The sequence below is a fragment of the Cydia amplana genome, chromosome 15 (genome assembly GCF_948474715.1).
Source record: "Cydia amplana chromosome 15, ilCydAmpl1.1, whole genome shotgun sequence".
In the NCBI taxonomy this organism is placed as follows: Eukaryota; Metazoa; Arthropoda; class Insecta; order Lepidoptera; family Tortricidae; genus Cydia; species Cydia amplana.
The window spans coordinates 9,288,092-9,308,322 of record NC_086083.1 but is presented as its reverse complement, the minus strand read 5'-3'; the positions used below and the strand labels follow the sequence as shown (position 1 = coordinate 9,308,322).

Sequence of the window (20,231 nt, the reverse complement as noted above, 5' to 3'; positions counted from 1 at the left end):
ATTCTGATTTTAAATAGTTTGTTTTTGTTTTGCAAGGGGACAAAGTTGTGGTTTGACCCCTCGCACCTATTGATACCAAGCAAAAGACTGCAAAATTGAACCACGAGCGCAGCGAGTAGTTCGGAAAATAGAATCTTGAGCGTTGCGAGGATTTCAAGACGTACTTTGCTCCCGAGTGAAACACATAAAATTATCACCGCGAGGAAAACACTAACTATAAAATATTACAAATCATAATGAACTTTATTTAATAATTAATTAATTTACATTAATATTACTGTAAAGAAAGTCATTACGAGCTGGTGTGGTGGAAAATCTGTTATGGCTTTCATATTAATATGCTATTCTTTTAATTCTTTACCAAAACATTAACAGCTAGCAATGCCAAGCCAATGCCAATCGAAAAGTAAAAATGTATTGGGATGAAAAATTAAACGAAACGTGACATTCTTATTTCCATACAATATGAGTGTTTAAGTTTTGATTGGCTTTTTTCTATAAACGTTTGTCATTTGGCTAGGCCCCCAATTCACTGGCAGCCATAATCAGTCGACAAGTTATATTTATTCATTTATATTTAAACTTTATTGCACAAAAGAAAAACTTAATGTACAACAGGCGAACTTAATGCCATGATGCATTCTCTACTAGTCGTCAAGTTCAAGTCAAGGTCAAGTTTTAAAGTATTAAAAGGTACCGCCAGCAAGCAAACTAATTATAAACATACGACAACATAATAGATGATAATTGGGCGAACGTGTAACTAAATTGACATGTGCTTTATGGAATGTTTAGATGCAATCAAGCTGAAGCCTGCAGCCAACAACAATTTAATTTAAATAGAATACAATATCTAATAAATGTCGTTATTTTTATAGCCTATCCATATAGCAGTATTATTTATATCTTGCAAATTTTCGATTAAATTCTATATCTAACTGAGCGTATCTTTTATTTTTTGTCATTTTTATATATTGTGACATTTTTTGCCACTTTTGTGTTATTTCTAGTCAGGATCGCGAGCCCTTTTCATCCTTATAGGAGAAAAAAAGAGTCCTAAAATTTCCATAAACTTTCCGTTTTGTTACCATCATACAAAGTATATGGGGAAAATGGTAACATAATAGGAAAAAAAAACTCCGGGACATTTTTTATCCCATTAGGATAGAAAGAGCTCGTGATTCTGAGTAGAAATAACACAAAAGTGGCAAAAAAGGTCACAATAAATAAAAATGGCAAAAAATAAAAGAAACGCTCAACTAACGCTCATGTTAACTCTTATATTGCTACTGTTACATGACTAAACTTAATGAAGTTCGCTCGACAGAAGTTACAAGCGAAAATGAACTTTAAATTTTGCCGTCGGCCTTAAAAATAATTTTGTTTTTCGTACTTCTCAACATAATGCTTTTATTTATTTTCGATTATAACTCACCTGTAACTTTTCATGTACACTGTACACACTAGGGATTGCAGAACCGGTACTGTTTAAAAGAACCGGGATTTTCGGTACCGAGCAAAAATGGAACCGGGATTTCCCGGTATTTTCGGTACTTTCGGGACTGCCTTCAAAAATCAGTTTTCACATCAATTTTCAGTAAAAAAAAAAGCGTAAAACGACCACGAATCTTTCTTAAAACAATAAAAAAGTAGCACAGTGAAGGTACACACTACTTTTGTATCATAATATGTGTCTTTAAGTCACACAATCATTAATATAATTTGTTTTTTTTTTCCTAGACTACATGATATTTTTACTATCTTTGTTGATTGGCAAAAACTGAATTGTGGTTCAGTAATATCATAATTATTTTTTAATATATAAGGCGTTTTGTGAAAAAGGATAAAACAAATGATAAATTTCGCATACGTTCAAAATGGGCTGTGGACTTTCGAACATATAGTAACAGAACTATCAATACGACAAATCATGCCGTGTTTGAATTTGAATTAAAAATAGTATTTTATTAATTACAAAATTGTCTCTATTTTTGCTTCTAGTTAGTATACAAATATGAAATAACTAATTGTTCGCATAAAATTATTTATCGTACAAGCATTTATGCCCATAAAGTATCAAATTACGCAATTTTATATTGTCGGCATTATCAAACCCATTGACTTTTTTTTTAATTTATTTTAATGTAGTGGTCAGCCGTAAAAGTATTACCATTAGCCTTAGATTGATAAAATATAGTTTTTTCTTTATAAAACATGATATTTCATGCTAAGTAACAGAAAGCAGTCAAATATTGTACCGGAAATTTTAGTCCCGAAAATCCCGGGAGTACCGGGTTTTTAATTTTGAAATCCCGGTTCTTTACTTGGCTCTAAATCCCGGGAATTCCCGGTACTTTCGGTACCGGTATTTCCCGGGAGCAAACCCTAGTACACACACTTCACACTTTACATTCACACTACACAAACACTATATCCCGGATCACACAGTAACACACCCGAAAACAACGTGTATACCGATAGCGCCGCGTTTTCGGAAACATAACACTGGACAGGGTGGAGGGTTTTAGTCCGTAGGCAGCTGGAGCAATCCCAGCTGAGTCGGACATGCTGCCAAAACCGGGCTGGCAGTATCCAATGAGGATTACCTCCACCTTTGATTTAAAAAAAAAACTTAAAACTACTTAGTCATCTAACGACTTATTTTGCTGATGCTACCAGTTACGTTCATATAGTCAAAAGGTAGCATGTTTTTATTAAACCTTTATGAAGATACGACTTTTCATTTCGGCAATGTGGCTCGCGCATTTGTTTCGATGAATAATCGCTGCTGTCCATTTTTTGTCGCATCTTATTTGCTATGATTTGGTACCCGTTAGACGTACAGTAATATTGGATACCGTTCGAAACATGCAGTGTTTACCATGTATATTTGAACTAGAGTTCCATAAGACAATAGGTTGCTTTATTTAAATAAATAAATAAAATAAATAAATATTATAGGACATTATTACACAAATTGACTAAGCCCCACGGTAAGCTCAAGAAAGCTTGTGTTGTGGGTACTCGGACAACGATATATATAATATAGAAATACTTAAATACATAGAAAACAACCATGACTCAGGAACAAATATCTGTGCTCATCACACAAGTAAATGCCCTTACTGGGATTCGAACCCAGGACCGCGGCTTCACAGGCAGGGTCACTACCCACTAGGCCAGACCGGTCGTCGAAGCATATATTTACTAGGCGTATTTCTGCCTTGTTCGGATATCTTAATGAGGTCCTACTTGATGAGTTTCGTATACCAACCTATATTGCCCACATGTTTTTAAAATAGTAACATCCAACCAGTCTTAGTTTTCATACTGCTACGTCATGTATAGTGCTCTTATCTTATGAACTCTACAGTTCGCGATCAAAAGTTTAAATTGTTCTATTATTTCTCACAGTCTAAATTGTTCTGCATACAGGGACTTTGTTTAGCTATTAGAAAATGTTAGAAATTTTTGACTCGTAGTCTGTTCCGTTCCGTTCCTGATCCGTTACTTGTGATTTGGGTTTGCAATCCGGATCCGAAATGTATGAAAGATCCGGATCTGGATCTGGATCCGCAGATCTTCCCATGCATTTTGGATCCGTCGTGCAAACCCTACTTGTGATGCTACATGATGACGATGTAAACCTGCTTTTGTATTTTAATTTAATCAATGGTGGTAGAGATCTACCCATTACATATGGTTTAATTGAAAATATATCGGATTATTGCATGCGATACCTCAATTTACGGTATGTGTAGCATGCAAGAAAGCGTGGGAAGATCTATTGTCTCTCTCGTTCTCATGTAGGACGGTTATTAATTATTATTATGATAATATAGCCCTTGAGTGACTACATTCCGATTAAGGATTCTCTTGTTTTGAATGTAGAAACTTGAAAGTAGGGCAAATGAAAGAAGGTATGTTTACATTTATAAAATATGCAGGATATATGAGAATCTAAGTCGTTTCTCCAGTAAGTATTTCACTTAAGTGAAAATTAAAAAAGATCAAGTTAGATTAAAGCATAGCAGTTAAAGAAATATCAAGTCAAGGATTTTTGTCAATTAACAATGAATTACATTCGGAAAGAATGCAAACACTTGTTGCTTACAGGTATTGTTTATATCTATAGTTAACAAAGAACAATTGTATCAAGTCATTTTTAAGTCAATCCATGAAATATCGTTGGATCTCGCACACCATATTTGATTTTAAAATGTTGTACACACTTACGTCCACAATATGTCACCATTTAATGAAGTGTACAGAATGGATGCTACCCCCAGGGATCGGAACCGGTTTTTTGCAAAAACTTTGAAATAACCATTTTTTTCGAATTATTTATACTAGAAATGTAGGACTCAGTTGTATTATTAGATTGTCCAATTAGAAATGAAGTAATTAGCAAAGAACGAAAAAATACCGTTTCCGTTCCCATACAAAAAATACCGGTATCCGATCCCTGGCTACCCCTACTCGTGTCATGGGATGCGCGTATTTTCATTATGGGTAAGAAGAACACTATTTTTTTTATATTTTTCTTAACCCATCTCGCCTTAAACATAGGGGCATTAAACAGACGGTCTTATCGGACGTATTATGTACACAAATGGTGTGTCTTAGGAAACAGACAGTTAACGGCGTCAGGACGCCACGCCAACGCCATTAGAACCGGCCCGCCGACCTTGCGAGGCGAGCGGGTTACATAGCGGTGCATACCGGTTGCCGGTTCCCCGGACATTCCTGCCGAGTAATGAGAACATTCATGGTTTCTCATTAGGTGAAGTTTGATCTCGACGTAATCTAAGTGTTTCGACGTAATCTAATTAGAATTAGGTGAAGTTTGTTAGCGCGGTCTAGTTTACGAGTAGGATAATGTGTAGAACGTAATCTTAAGGAAGGCTAATGCAAATTAGTAGTTTTTTCATTGAATTCACACGTTCTAATTAAGGGTAAATGTCATAAAATAATTCACATGGAAACTAGATTATATTTGCAACGGAAGATTCAGTTAGCTCTATAGAAAAAAGCACGTCGTTGCGCGATTTAATTTATTTTTGATTTAATAAAGACGTCATTTTTTGTAAACTCTCATAGTTGGTATGTTACGCAAGTATTAGCGGGTCACCATAATTACGGCTGGTACCTATCACAACTCACTACAATAAAACTTTAATAAAACCTTAACTTTAATGGCCTCTCGGCAATTGCAAAACTATTTCACATAAACTTAAAACGTCGTTAACCTTGCAATTAAGAAATGAAATATGTATATTCATTCAAGCTATTAAAATCTCATCTTCAAGTGCAACAATTGCTTTCAGAAACGGCGTAACTACCATGTATTGCTTACTCACATACGCCCTATTGTACTAAGTGTCTGAGATGACATTGACATAAACTTGAACTTTAAGATATTAGTAATAAGGAATGTAATGCAATGGTAAATGTTTTGCGGTTGTTTGTGAGGTTTCACAGTAGAATCTTGGTCATTTTGTCGGTAATTAAGATGATTTTACCAACTTTAATTGCTTTTATATCAGCATGAGTTGAGTACAGGTGGGAATTAATTTGAAAGGCACGTATCTATTTTACAATGATGACTGGTCAAATATGACAACGAAAAAGAGTACAATTTCTACAGAATTTCTCTATGAATTGGAACCCAATTTCAATGTAACTTTTTTGGAACACAAATTTAATGTACCTATACACGTTCAATCTAGTTAACATTAACATAATGTATTATTTATCTTACCTAGAAATAGAGGCATATCCAAATACTGACACGTACGTAATACGAATATGATACTCGTACCCACAAAACATATTAAAGCTGTGCTCGTACCTAATATTATTTACACTTACACATAATTATTTATATAGTAGTACTAGGTATAGGTACAGTGCGACGCGTTGGAATCGGGTTGCAACCATTCTGTATTTATTGACACATAAAAAATACAAGAAAAAGTAAACCTGTCACATTATCCAATGACATTTTGGCCAGAATTATATGGAATATAAATTCGAATTTTTGAATGCAAATTATCTTTACCACCTACCCGCTATCAATACTGATGACAGTTTTTACGATTCTTTTTATATTTCAAGTACATAATCTATTTTAAAACCCATTAAAATAATCGTAAAGTGATGTTACAAGCTAGTGAGCATTCAAAGTCGCATATCGTGTAATGTGCAATTTAACTAACTGTTCTATATGGCATTGGAAAGACTTTTAGATTACACGAACTATTTCTATTCCTTCCTACCTCCCCAGCTAAATACATACAGTACATACATACATAAATCAGTGACCCAAAAAGGATCTTGGCCTCTGACACAAGAGAGCGCCACTCTGCCCTATCCTGCGCCACTTCACGCCAGTTAAGCATTCCGAGGGCGGACAGGTCTTTTTGGGCTTCGTCACTCCTGCGGTACCTAGCTGATAGAACGCCCAGGCAGACCTTTTCTTGTACAGGTCGACGCCAAAGATATGTTTACATATTTCGCCTTTTTACAAAGGAAGTAGACTGTAAAGTAAGGTGTAGATATAACTAACCCCCGGTACATAAACTTGTTTTCAGGGGGTCAGTTATCTCTGCAACTTACTGTACACTTAGTGGGGGAGGTATCCAATTATTTCCCTCAAAGGATATTGATGACATAACGGGTCCTAAGAAGAAGCTTCCTGGTGCCATTGTGGATGAGGAGGATTTCACACTGGTGTCAAAGATAAGGCGCACACGGCGCCACTTTTGTCAATGTAAATTTATGTCAGTCAGTTATCATCTTTGGTTAGGTACCACAATTTGGCAGATGATTATTGCAGTATCTTCATTGTGAGCTGAGTTAAGGTGAAATTTAAATAACGACTTCAGCACAGCAGCATTAACTGTTACAAAGTTAAGGTGACATTCGGATGGCAACGCGCTACAATAATTTCACTCTTAGGGTAGGTAACATTCCATTCCTGACCGCAGCTGCACTACTGGTACTGAACGCGTCGCTGTTACTGTCAATTTCCATAGTAAAATGAACAGTAGTACAGCTGCGGTTGGAAATGGACTGACACCTTTAATTTCCTTGAAACGACACGACGTCGTCACGACATCGCTACGTCTAAAACACTCAGTAACTGTCCAGTTTAATCGTGCATTCAATAATTGCATGCTAATGTAATTACTACTATGCCTACACAATCTAGTTAATTAAGATAGATGTAGGAATATTACGATCTGTGTACACTTACGCTTCTATATTAAGCACATTAACGTCCATTAATGAATATTACGTTTTGAACCAAACGATAGCACATTGAATCCTGCATCGCTAAAAGCCTCCTCCTTAGTGAAGGTCGCTAGACGATCAGTTGGAACACTGAGTGATAATGACGACTGTAGTATGAATCCGAATGGTAGGTACCTAAGTGTAACTTAAAGGGGCCCACTGATTACCAGTCCGCCGGACGGTATCAGCCTGTCAGTTGTTCGGAGCTGTCAACTTTTTGCTCAAACTGCAGGCTGATATCATCCGGCGGACTGTTAATCAGTGGGCCCCTTAATACACTAGCTAGACAAAGGAAATAAGTACTTAATACTTAGATAGACTTCCATTTATCATACCATACCTCCCATACAACTTATTTTTGAGTAAGGAAACTGATTAATGGAGTGCCTCTAAGCTTACTTACTTATTTCTCTATGACTAGACATAGCGTCACCTGTTTATCACGCTCCGTTATGTCACTCGATTGACCAACGCATTATCTCTAAAAGCGCTTTTAACTCTAGCACGTGTTAGTGCATTAAGTGACCGCAAGGCGCTGACGTAAGGTAACGGTGAGGTCTTAATCGAGACCGGTCAGGTGTGAGACCTAATTTCAGACTGGAAGGGCTCATGTTACTGTAGGTATAGCTCTTTAGCTTATCCGCTGGTAATGTTTATAGACATTTTGTTACAATATGCAATATTTGACACACTCTCTGACCGAATGATGCGTATATTTACCTCTTAACATTTATGTATTGAGATTGCAGAGCAAAAGTGTAGGAGTGTCAACATGCTGTGTAGGAGTGCCTTCTCAGATTTTACAGAGAAAAAGTGTAGGAGTGTCACCGTCAACGACTAATTCCTAAGAAAATATCGTTAGTTGACAAGCAAAAATCACTAAGTACCACCACAAGTTCATAGCCATAGTGAACCATATTAGTACGAAAAGAAGGTTGATTTTTGTTTAAATATTTTATAGTAATTAGTGACTTTTGCTTGTCACCTGACGATATGTCGTTTATAATGGCACACTTAAACTATATCACCAATTGACGTCACTTCAACGATTATACAGAGTTTGTTTAGACGGACGGACTATAACAGCATATTAGTTTAAGTACGAGTATATTGTTGCCGAAGGATCAAATAAACAATTTTCATTTTATTCCGCTGAGTCCGTGCCTTACTGCATGGCGCTGCCTTGTTGATTCTGAGATAAAAATTTGGGCACTTTTCGTCTTCGATTTAAGATCAAGTGAGGTAAATGCAACTATGGGATTATTGCGTCTCTCCGTTCTTTATCGAATACGATTGGTCGAAACGCCCTCCCGTCGTCTAGTAATAAAGCCTGAGCTACTTGGAAATGAAACGTTGCATAGTAGAGGGCGTTTCGACCAATCGTATTCGAGAAAGAACGGAGAGACGCAATAACCCCATAGTTGCATTTACCTCACTTGACCTTACGAACAAAATGCGACCGACCATTTTCGAGCATGTTTGAGAAATAATTATTTACGATACAAGTGCGGAAAAGAGGAAATTCGAAACGAGTGGGGATAAATTAAAATACGACCGAATGGAGTGTTTTAAATCGTCACGAGTGCGAATCACCTATTCGCACGTGAATCGTACAACGTTTTACAGTAGGTACATATGGCACTTTAAGCTTTCGACATACGCAGGGAAAGTGCTCTTTCCTGCACTAGTTCGGGAAAGTAGCACCATATGTACTGTAATAATAGTTATTTACGATACAAGTGCGGAAAAGAGGAAATTCGAAACGAGTGGCTATAAATTAAAATACGACCGAAGGGAGTGTTTTAAATTTTAAATCGACACGAGCTTATTTTTATTGTAGTTATTTAAATATTACACAAAAGTTACAACTTTTTTGTTAAGGACAAAGCTCCACAAAACTACATTTGTTTGACTGTGGTTGCGAATTACCTATTCGCACGTGTATCGTACAACGTTTTACAGTACATATGGCACTTTAAACTTTCGACATCCGCACGGAAAGTGCTATTTCCCGCACTAGTTCGGGAAAGTAGCACTGTAAAATATATTCCCGTCTTCAACAATAGGTACCTAATATGGGTACGCTAGAATAATGATACTGACCAAATAATTCGAGTTCAAACCTAATCTAAGTTCACAAACTAATTAAATCAAACAAAAGCAAGGAAGCGTCGGTACAATAGTACTCGTATGACTGAATGAAAGTAACAAAATGAACCGTGACCCGGGAAGGTCAGAAAATTACAAGCTATAACAACTTCTACTAACATAATTATTGCAGTTTGAGGCTTATGAGCTGTTGATAGAGTTCAATGTTCTTTCAATAAAAGCTTCGTCGCTTAGGACTTTTTGTTTTAAGCGCAGGGCCGGTGACGCAATGAGTTGCTTCTTGAATTTTCTTTTAAAAGTAGGTACTATGTTTTCAAGCTATAATTTAATACTCTTTAAAGCTCAGATGTAGTAGATTGTAGTAAGTACCTAAGTTTTTCCATGTCCACATTTCAAAAGCGCTCAATTTGTGTCTATCACGCTGGATTAATGTCCACGTGTCGCTTCCATATAACGCTATACCAGGCGTGTCTCACTCCGCGATTTCGTCGCTTTGCTACAGGTAGCTAAAAGTATGTACTTTTGCTATTTGTATTGGTGTGGAACGGATGTCCGTTCCACACCAATTTTGGGGAAAGCCATAAGCCGCGCGTGGCGCTGTCGCCACCTAGCGGCCATATCAGTGCTGATCGTAACAGACGCGTTTTGTTAGAGAGTGAGTCTTCTGTACTTAGTACTATTATTTATTCTGTGGCTATACTCCAGAGATAGTATTAATCCATAACAAATGCAGTTCAAATTCAGAAACGGTTATTAGGCAGAATACGCCTCTGTACGTTTTTACGAAACAATGCGTCGAAAGATATAAAGTATCTACGAAGTTTTAATGCTGCCAGTGTTTCAGCAAAACATTTATTAGGTACATTGCCCAGCAGGTGTGTGGTCATACTATTTGCGCTGATGCAACGCACCGCGAAATTCCCATTGACCTTTGCGTGGACCACACCTCAACGAACTTTTTATCAAATTATTGCATTCTTCGCTTAAATGAGGTTCAATTTTTTACGGATAAACGTACATAATGGTCTGGTGGTTTTTATGTCCGTAAGAATCAAAGCCCTTCGGGTTTTCGTAACTTTATACCTATAAGGGCCTTACAACACTCTTAAACTGTCTAAAACTCTAAAGGTATAATTATGTAGCTTGTTGCATTACAAGATTATGCCCGCAAAAAATCACCCTACAATTGTTTAACAATCGGAAAAGTTAAACACATATGTATTATATAGTTTTGTCGCAAATATAACTTATTGTCTACTAAAAATAAAGTGTCACTGTTTATGTTTTATACATTTGGCTACTTAAAATCTATTTTTGAGTAAGGAGGCAAAGTTGGCTGTAGTTTGACAGTACTCGTACCTATCTAAAAATGTAAGGATCAAATTTCGTTTGCGTAGTTGTGTAGATGAAACACTTATAAAGGGTAAGTGGCACTGAAGCGCTGGTGGCCTAGCGGTAAGAGCGTGCGACTTGCAATCCGGAGGTCGCGGGTTCGAACCCCGGCTCGTACCAATGAGGTTTTCGGAACTTATGTCCGAAATATCATTTGATATTTACCAGTCGCTTTTCGGTGAAGGAAAACATCGTGAGGAAACCGGAGTATTCCCAATACGGGCCTAGTTTACCCTCTGGGTTGGAATGTCAGATGGCACTGGCAGTCGCTTTCGTAAAAACTAGTGCCCACGCCAATTACTGGGATTAGATGCCAAGCGGACCCCAGGCTCCCATGAGCCGTGGCAAAATGCCGGGACAACGCGAGGAAGATGATGAAAGGATAAGTGGCACATTTCTAATTTACCTAGAACGATTTTTGTCTCTGTCATCAATCATCACAGCCGAGCCGCTGAACCGGGGTTTAAAACCATGACCGCCTAATATACTTGGCAAACACCTGACCTCCTTCAGCCAGGACTTGGAGACTCTTTACTGCAACAGTCATAGACCAGGGCCATAGAGAAAAAAATACATAGATTGCTCACTCCATACATCAGTTTTGGTACCAAAAAGACTATTAATTTCGGTGTCTACATCTAGCATCGAATAGCGGAACTATCAGTACTGCTACTTGACAATAGATGTAGCACCGACCGGAAAGTCAAGTAGCAGTACTGATAGTTCCGCTACTCGATGCTAGATGTATATACACTGAAATTAATAGTCTTTTTGGTACCAAAACTGATGTATGGAGTGAGCACTCTTGTCTTACTATATTACTCTATGACCAGGGTATAGCTCGATTAGCTCGTATTTTTAAATTCGGGATAGGTAGTTAGATATTTTAACACACGCCGCACTGCAGTTTTTGACTGAATATGTACTCAATTTATTAGATATTTCACAGTTGCATAAATGCAGGATTGATGTAATAGAATGGAATCCATTAGCTCTAGAATAGTATCAATATAATCTTTTAAGGAACCCTAATAGTTTTACAATCACCTGTCATATCGCGAGTTGCAATAAACCAATCAATACGGCGCAATTCGACAAACTATGATATAACGACGATTATAGTATGGTGTTATGTAATGAAGATGGGATTTGGTACAGTCGGCCATTTTCAATAAAAAAAAATCAAAATATGGTGAATAAATGCAGCCGAAAACATAGGCAGACTGTACTTACATTACTTGTAAACTAAACGTTTTTGTATTGTCGTTGAAGTAACCGTCATGTTAAGTAAATGTACAGTCTATTCCTGTATTAGATCTACTCCGAGCACTACACAATGTCTGGGTCAAAAACGTTAGAGCAAGTCGGCATCTTTTCTGTAGACATTACAAAAGTTACCGATTTTGATACATTTTTCTAAGACTGTCATCATACAAATTAAAAGAATGCTAACATGCCTAAAAGCATAAAGTATTACCTACGAAACTTAGCTTTATAGTCCGTTGTATGTCTATGTCATGAATTCATGATCTCCACAGAAAAGTTGCATAACCTTAATTTATACTAAAACGTTTTTAACCCGCCGTCTGTTTATATGTGCGAAGGCACCAAAATGTGTAAATCACAGATAGGTAGGTACCTTCCTAATTCGTTACGGTCGCCGGTTTTTTAAAGTCAATAATGTTAATAGAATATCAAGTTACCCCACTTAAAATATATAATATTGATCAATAATAGACAAAACTTTACATAGGTAAACAGTCAAATCTATGATACTGAGGCGACCAATTTTCCAAATCTATGATTACATGACCGGTGTTGGGTATGGCAAGAATAAATTTAATCAAATCAAATCAAATATCATTTATTATCAAGCAAATAAGGTCCATATACATACCTTACAAACTAACATATACATACAATAATAAAAATCTTACAAGCTAAAAAATATTTTATTTCGGCGACACGGTGGTTTTCTGTTGTGTCGCCTGTTACGGCGTAGAATTTGGCAGATTCCCACGGAACCACGGATAAAATGTGGGTCATATTCTTTACTTATTGCACAGTCTACGTATAGTCATTTCTGACTGTCCAATGTCCATATAAAATCACAAAAAGATGTCAAAGTTAACACAAATATTTGAGCATCCTGCATTTCTCAACCCGCTGCGACTTCGTGCAATCTTTTTAACACCTGTCAGTCTACCTACATACCTACTTAGGATCGGTCAACCGTGGTATAGATTATGCAATAGTAAAATGACACTGGCAAATCGGACATTGTCTCTACGAAGTCACGTGCGTGCGTACTTTTTCGTAGTTAGACTACGATAAAAAGGTGAAAGAGAAGGGAATTTTGTCTTTATGTTTTTGAGGTAAAACCTCACAGTACAGTGAGCGTGAAAAGTAACGTATGAAACAACGCATCAAAAGTATCTGCCACCCTCAAATAAGTACTTTTCCAAAGAGAGATAGGACATACTCGTATGTCGAAAATTTCCGTACAAAAGTATTTGCAACAATTTTGATTAGCTATTCTACATCTCTTTTTGTTAAGCTATCAGAGACTTGGTAGCCCAGAGTAGACGATTGGCGCGTAGTCTGTAAGTAGTCTGATACGCTACTATTAATGCTGACTGTACTTACCAACTGAAGTCCAAGTCCAGCAAAATTATTTACTGCTCACCATTTAATATCATACGGTCATAGAGAAAAAAATACATAGAGTGCTCACTCCATACATCAGTTTTAGTACTAAAAAGACTATTAGCATCTAGCATCGAGTAGCGGAACTATCAGTACTGCTACATCTATTGTCAAGTAGCAGTACTGATAGTTCCGCTACTCGATGCTAGATGTAGACACTGAAATTAATAGTCTGAACTGATGTATGGAGTGAGCACTCTTGTCTTACTATATTTCTCTATGATACGGACTTCTAACTGACTGTACTTCTAATTCGGCCAGTTTTTCTTTCTTTTCGCAAGCTTCTAAATCAGTCTTTCGCTTTTTATTTTATTTGCTTCAGCGAATGAATTTATGCGCAACTGACATTAGTTTGTTTATTACATTACAAGAGGGCCGAAGATTGAGCGAGACAACGGTATGCGTGTATTATAGCGACATCCCGCTCGCACGTCGTGCGAATCGGACGCAGTGTGCCATGCCCCATAAATCTGTAAATCTAATGGTAAAAAACACATAAGTAATACAAACGTTTAACTTTTAATTTTATTGTATTTTAGAGTCGAACACAATAAAATAAAATAGTTGAAACAGCGCCATCTATACATAATATTTATAACTAAGGACAAATATACACTGAGTCTCACTGTTACATCGCAAGTTGTCTTAGCATAGACGTGATTATCCTACTCGACGGTAGATGGCGCTGTTTTCAAAGTTCAATAATGATAGATTTATAAATAAGAGTGCATGGGCAAAATCTTGTATAGCGTATAAAATCTTGTATTTAGTATCTTATGTTGTTGGGTTGAGATAATATTAATTATATTGGAGATATTTTGCCTTCATCGCCTTCTGTTTTGTAAGTTTTAATACTTCATAGGCTGCAATGTCGGAAGCGTAAGATACGTATTTCATTTCTGTACAAGGCGATTAAACATAATTCTCAGGATTCACAGTGCTGACATTCTAAGCCACCTTTTGCTGTCAAATAATCGCTTCCTTGAGGGTCTCGGGCAGTTTTATCGCCTACCTTATGATATTATTAAATAAAGGCGGTATTTGTCTGTTCGTTTAAATACATGCTACATCATAAAAAAACATATTTAATATTTTTCCCTTACTTGTATATAATCTGGTTACCTATAATGTAATAACTGATTTGCATATGTACCCACCCATACCTTAATTTTGGGTTGACATGACATGGCCATTATAAGTTCATTCATTATAACTTCATTAAACAATCGAGAATTTTTAAAACAAATTAAATTGCAAATATCACATTATTATGTTTGGTAGTTAAGTTTTACAACACAACACCTTCTTCCCAAAGTAAGTACCTAACTAGTATGACTATTTAGTGTTTTTGTTCTTTGACTCGGTATAGAGGAGGAGGAGGAGGAGGATCGATGGACTTAAAAATACAAATACATACAGGTATATCCATCTATAGGTATCGTTATTTTTGATATCGTAATGCCAAACATTTCTCAACATTAATACCCAATTATAACAACTATTACTAGTACTTTTATAACTACCACGGGACTTAATCGCGTAAGACCATGTAAGACTTACGTTTATTTATGGCCTGACGTTTCGAACGTGACATTACGTTCGTGGTCTGCCTGTGACCACCATACCAGACCATAAATAAACGTAAGTCTTACGCGATAAAGTCCCGTGGTAGTTATAAAAGTATGAGTGAAAATCATGTTATTTTAAATCAATAAACTATTACTAGTTTCAATAAACTACTCTCTGAATAATTAACATAAATCAAAATTGCTTAAGTTCGATTTATTTAGGTTTTAATATGTTCAGTAACATTGATATTTTAATAGATAGATAGAATGTTCGAATTGAAATAAGTTTTAGGGTTTTGTTGCCTCGTAAATGTTGAATTACATATATTACTTTATGATGTGAAGAATCTCGTTACCTACCTAACTAAAAGTTATATAGGTACTTAAGAGCATAAACAAACTAGTACGAGTATTTCCTTGTCAGACGGTGTTATTTAATATGAACTCGCAATAACTACTTACTTCGACTTACTTACCTATTTATTTTAACAGACCATTATACTGGGCTCCAAACTTGATGAGGTTACATTGAATATTTTCCATGTGTATCGTAAAAATTACAATGCATTATTAAATATAAATAAATATGGTCACGCTATCATTTTCATACATTATCTAAGTTTCGATTATCGTGTTCTGTAAACGATTCTTATTTGGCTAGACCCCCAGCATAGGTACCTATTTTTCTGCCACAATCCTGATATATCCTGGTCTAACTTATTCGTGGAACTTATTTTACATGCTTTTACTTTACTTGCATTGTATGTACCTATCTAGGTAACTAACTATGTACTTATGTATGTTTGTACGGGTCAAATCTTGCAAGTTAAATTTGATCGACTTCCCGGTTTCCGTAAAGTTGAAATTTTGCATACGTATGTAAGTCGGGTGACAATGCAATATAAGTAATGGGATTTTTAGAATGGTCTCGATGGGTATTAGTGTAAGGCCTGAGTGGACGCTCGAAGCGGAGCGTTCGGCGGGGCGTGCAGCGTGGTGTCGGACTCACAAGTAATTGGAGCAGCGTGCACTAAGGCCGCTTCTATACGCTTGCATTTGTTTAACATGCACGCCGCACGCCTCGCCCAGCTGCACGCCCAACTCGAGCGTCCACTCAGGCCTTACACTTAGTTGTCTGTGGAAGGAAAAGTACATCAGTCAGCGCTAAAAGCTTTTACCAAAAAGTAATTTTTGCCAAAAACTTATTTATTAATTTCTTTCACAGAGCTACAAAGAAAAAGACGCCGGCAAAGTGGTAATCTACACCACCACCATGGGCATCGTCCGCAGCACGTACCAGCGCTGCAACCTCGTTAAGAAGATCCTCAGGAACCTACTCGTCAAATACGAGGAGCGGGATGTGTTCATGAGCACGGAGTATCAAGATGAGATCAGAGATAGGATGAAGAGCGACCAGATTCGAATCCCGCAGTTGTTTGTAGATGGCCAGTATGTTGGGGTCAGTTTTTGATTTTGTTTTTATTATTAAGTATTTACTTACAAGACCCTCGGTCGATTGTAAAGCCCTTGCTACACGGTCGCCGACAAGCCTTCAGAACCGTCTGACCTTGGTCTGACCTTGGTCAGTTTTGGTCAAATTTTGTTGGAAACAACTGTCTACACGGTCCGGGACGGACCAAGGCCACGCGGTCTGAAGGCTTGTCGGCGACCGTGTAGCAAGGGCTTTAACGCAGTCGTTCGTTCGAACGCATTGTGTTAATATGCTAATAATTACTTACTTACACGCCAACATAATTATTACCAGAGCTCGGAAAGGTTATCGCAAAAACAGATACGGTTTGTTTTAAATAAGATGTAATTTTTTTGACAATACATATTGCGTTTAAGCTGACCCTGGCACTAGGCCGGGAATACCCTAGGTTGAAGAGAAGAATTGAGTTGCGCTTGAGAGTATAAATTGAAAAAAAAAAACAATTTTTCAATAATACTGTGCATACTTCAATTAACGTCTATTAATTATTATTGTGTGTACTTCAATTAATCTTCTATTATTTTTGAGATATAACCTTTGATATAACTGTTTGAAGATGGTTTAGCGATGATTTGTCCGAACTCTGATTATCACAGGCTAGCACATATGAACCTAAGCAGTATGAAGGTTTCTATGACAGCGAAAACGAAGCCTTCTTCTTGTATTCTCCACTTTTTCTCATTCCTCAGTTCTTGGCATTGAAAGAATAACATTGACAAGGCCTGTCGCGGATTTATTTATTTTGTATGTGACTACAGCTGATCTGTATTTGTATTCATTCGACGAAGCCTGATTGTAATTCTGGGGGCCGATTTTTGAATTGCGATCGCTCGATTTCGTCACTCGAAAATCGGTTGAAAACGGCGAAATGCTGATTTTTGAAATACGAGCGATAGAAATTGGGAATCTAGTGCCATTGACCACTCGTTTTCAATTCTATTAGTAGAATTTACATGACTAGCATTGGAGATATTACTAAACGAAATACACGAAATCGAGCGATTGAAATTCAAAAATCGGCCCCCTGGTCGTACGTTCGTCATTTTTCCTAATAGGATGTCAGATAAAATACATAAACAAAGAGTGTAGCTAACAAAATATGATAAATATAATTACTTATGTCGTGTGGAACAATTATAGTGTAACTCATATTACACTACATTTCCTTAGTACCCTTATTACAATGTACCTCCCATCCGTTTGAGGTTTTAATTAAGGCAATATTAAGAGGTCGCCTTACAGAGCCCCGTAAAGCCCCGGCAATGTCACATCATCATAATGGGCCGTTAGGGGTGCCACAGCTATTTTTCTTTGAAAATAATAAACTTCAGAAGAAATAAGATGTTTATTATTCGGAGTTTTCGCGGTATTGTTTACAGGTTTATATTTTACGGTATTACCTAACTACTACTAGATATGGCAACAATTAGCCCATTTAGAACGATGCTTACCTATAAAATGCCACAGCGATACGATACCGATCTGTCAGTGTCAAAAGTGACGTTTTTGGTTAAAGAAATTTCATTTTGACACTGACAGATCGGTATCGTATCGCTGTGACATCGTAATGGCATTGTTCGAATCGGGGCGTTCATAAAAAAATCATTCAACACATCCACTGCCAGTGCGAGCTATATATGCGCTACGAGCGTAACCGATGTAAAAGTTTTTCCCGTATGTAGCGAAAAAAGCCACGAAATTAACAGAGAACCGGCCTAGCGACAACCCTGCTCGTAGTGCTTCAGGATATTACCGGGACAGTAATGGCAGGTAGCATTCTCTAGCGCATTGCTGGCCGCTCGCCACCGCTATTGACTTTACATATACTGCACATTCAGTTAGGGCTGCAGTTTCTGAGTCATGAGTATTTTCTATATACCTATCGTTTATATACTATTCTGATTATATACCTAAAATACAAGCCTTCTTAAGCTTACTGTGGCGCGCTTTGTCAATTTGTGTAAAAAATTCTAATATTTACTTATTTATTTTATACTTAACACTCAGTATTCGTCTGTTGATTTCATTTTTGCTGTAAAGAGGCAACTGTGTTTTTAGGAAGCACACACAAAATTACTATTTACGTGACGTAATTCTAAATTAAATACACGTAACAACCCACGTCACCGTTTTCAATATATTTGTGAAACTTGTGTAATAAAATTCGAGTGTAAGTAACTTAGTAAACTAATACTCGACTGACTTTGACCTATTTGTCGTGGTCTAGTAGTACGAGTACTTAGATAAACTTAAACACAACATTGGTAGAACTTGATACCTATATTATAACACTTTAAACTCTCGCGTTTTGTACACATATTTAATTTCACAAAGGGGTCTACCGCGATATAATTTGTTTTTACCTTAAATTCCGACGCTGAAACGTAAAAACAATGAAATTATATCGCGGTAGTCCCCTCTGTGAAATTAAACTTGATACCTGTAAAATAATAGTGTGGAAATTCAATACGATCGAATCATCATTCTCTTGCCCTTGTCCCATTCACTTGGGGTCACGCAGCATGTCTTTCTCTTCCATACCTCTCTGTCACCCGTCATCTCATCATTCACTTATGTTCGTTTCATATCATCTCTCACACAGTCCATCCACCTTTTCTTCGGTTTTCTTCTCCTCGTACTTCCCTCCACATTAATTCGTAATACCTTTCTCGTCACATGACTTTCATCCCTCCGCATCACATGCGTGCCATGTTAGGCGGTGCCCTTAGTTTTTCTGTTAAAGTTAAATCGAATATTAAAATTGACTTTGACTCTCTAATTCTCTCAATTATTCGTACCAGGATTGCACGTTACCTTAAATCTTTTGTTTAGTCTTCTTCCTCGCGTTATCCCGGCATTTTTTCTACGGCTCCTGGGAGCCTGGGGTCCGCTTGACAACTAATCCCATGATTTGATGTAGGCACTAGTTAATTTTACGAAAGCGACTACCATCTGACCCTCCAACCCAGAGGGGAAACTAGGCCTTATTGGGATTAGTCCGGTTTCCTCACGATGTTTTCCTTCACCGAAAAGCAACTGGTACTTAAAGTCAATTTTTTTATTCGGTAGACTAAAATGACATTTCATAGTATGAACATCATGTGTCATTCCATACTATGAAATGTCATTTTAGTCTACCGAATAAAAAAATAGACTTTAAATATATTTCGTACATAAGTTCCGAAAAACTCATTGGTACGAGCCGGAGTTTGAACCCGCGACCTCCGGATTGAAAGTCGCACGCTCTTACCGCTAGGCCACCAGCGCTTCTTAAATTTTTGTTTAGTAAAGTTTCAAAAAGAATTAGGCATATAGTGTACACTGTAGGTACAGTCAGCATCAACAGTATCTACCATTTTCTAACAGCTTAATAAAAAGTTATATGATGTATGTACAGTCACCAGCAAAAATATATGACTGTGGGCAGCCATGCAAAAATATCTGATGCTCCATTGGAGGCATAAGTATATGACGACACTACCTCGGTAAAAATATGTGATGCTTTGTGGCCGGCAAAAACATCGTTAGTCTGTATCCGCATAAATATCGGATCGGGTGGCTTAAAAATATTTGACGAGTCATAAAAATAAAAATTATGTGATTACTCTCATCTGGCATAAATATCTCTCCACTGTCAATGCAAATACATAGGATGGCAGACGGACCGC

General features: G+C 37.1%; 1 protein-coding gene across 1 annotated transcript in view; it reads left to right on the top strand.

The window, feature by feature from the left end:
• The window catches only part of LOC134654563 (glutaredoxin domain-containing cysteine-rich protein CG31559-like), a 55,599-nt gene that overhangs the window by 17,016 nt on the left and 18,352 nt on the right, over positions 1-20,231 (top strand). Inside the window, exon 2 of the mRNA XM_063510025.1 lies at positions 16,297-16,530. Coding sequence (XP_063366095.1) covers positions 16,297-16,530 — 234 coding nt within the window. The remainder of the gene's footprint in view (positions 1-16,296; positions 16,531-20,231) is intronic.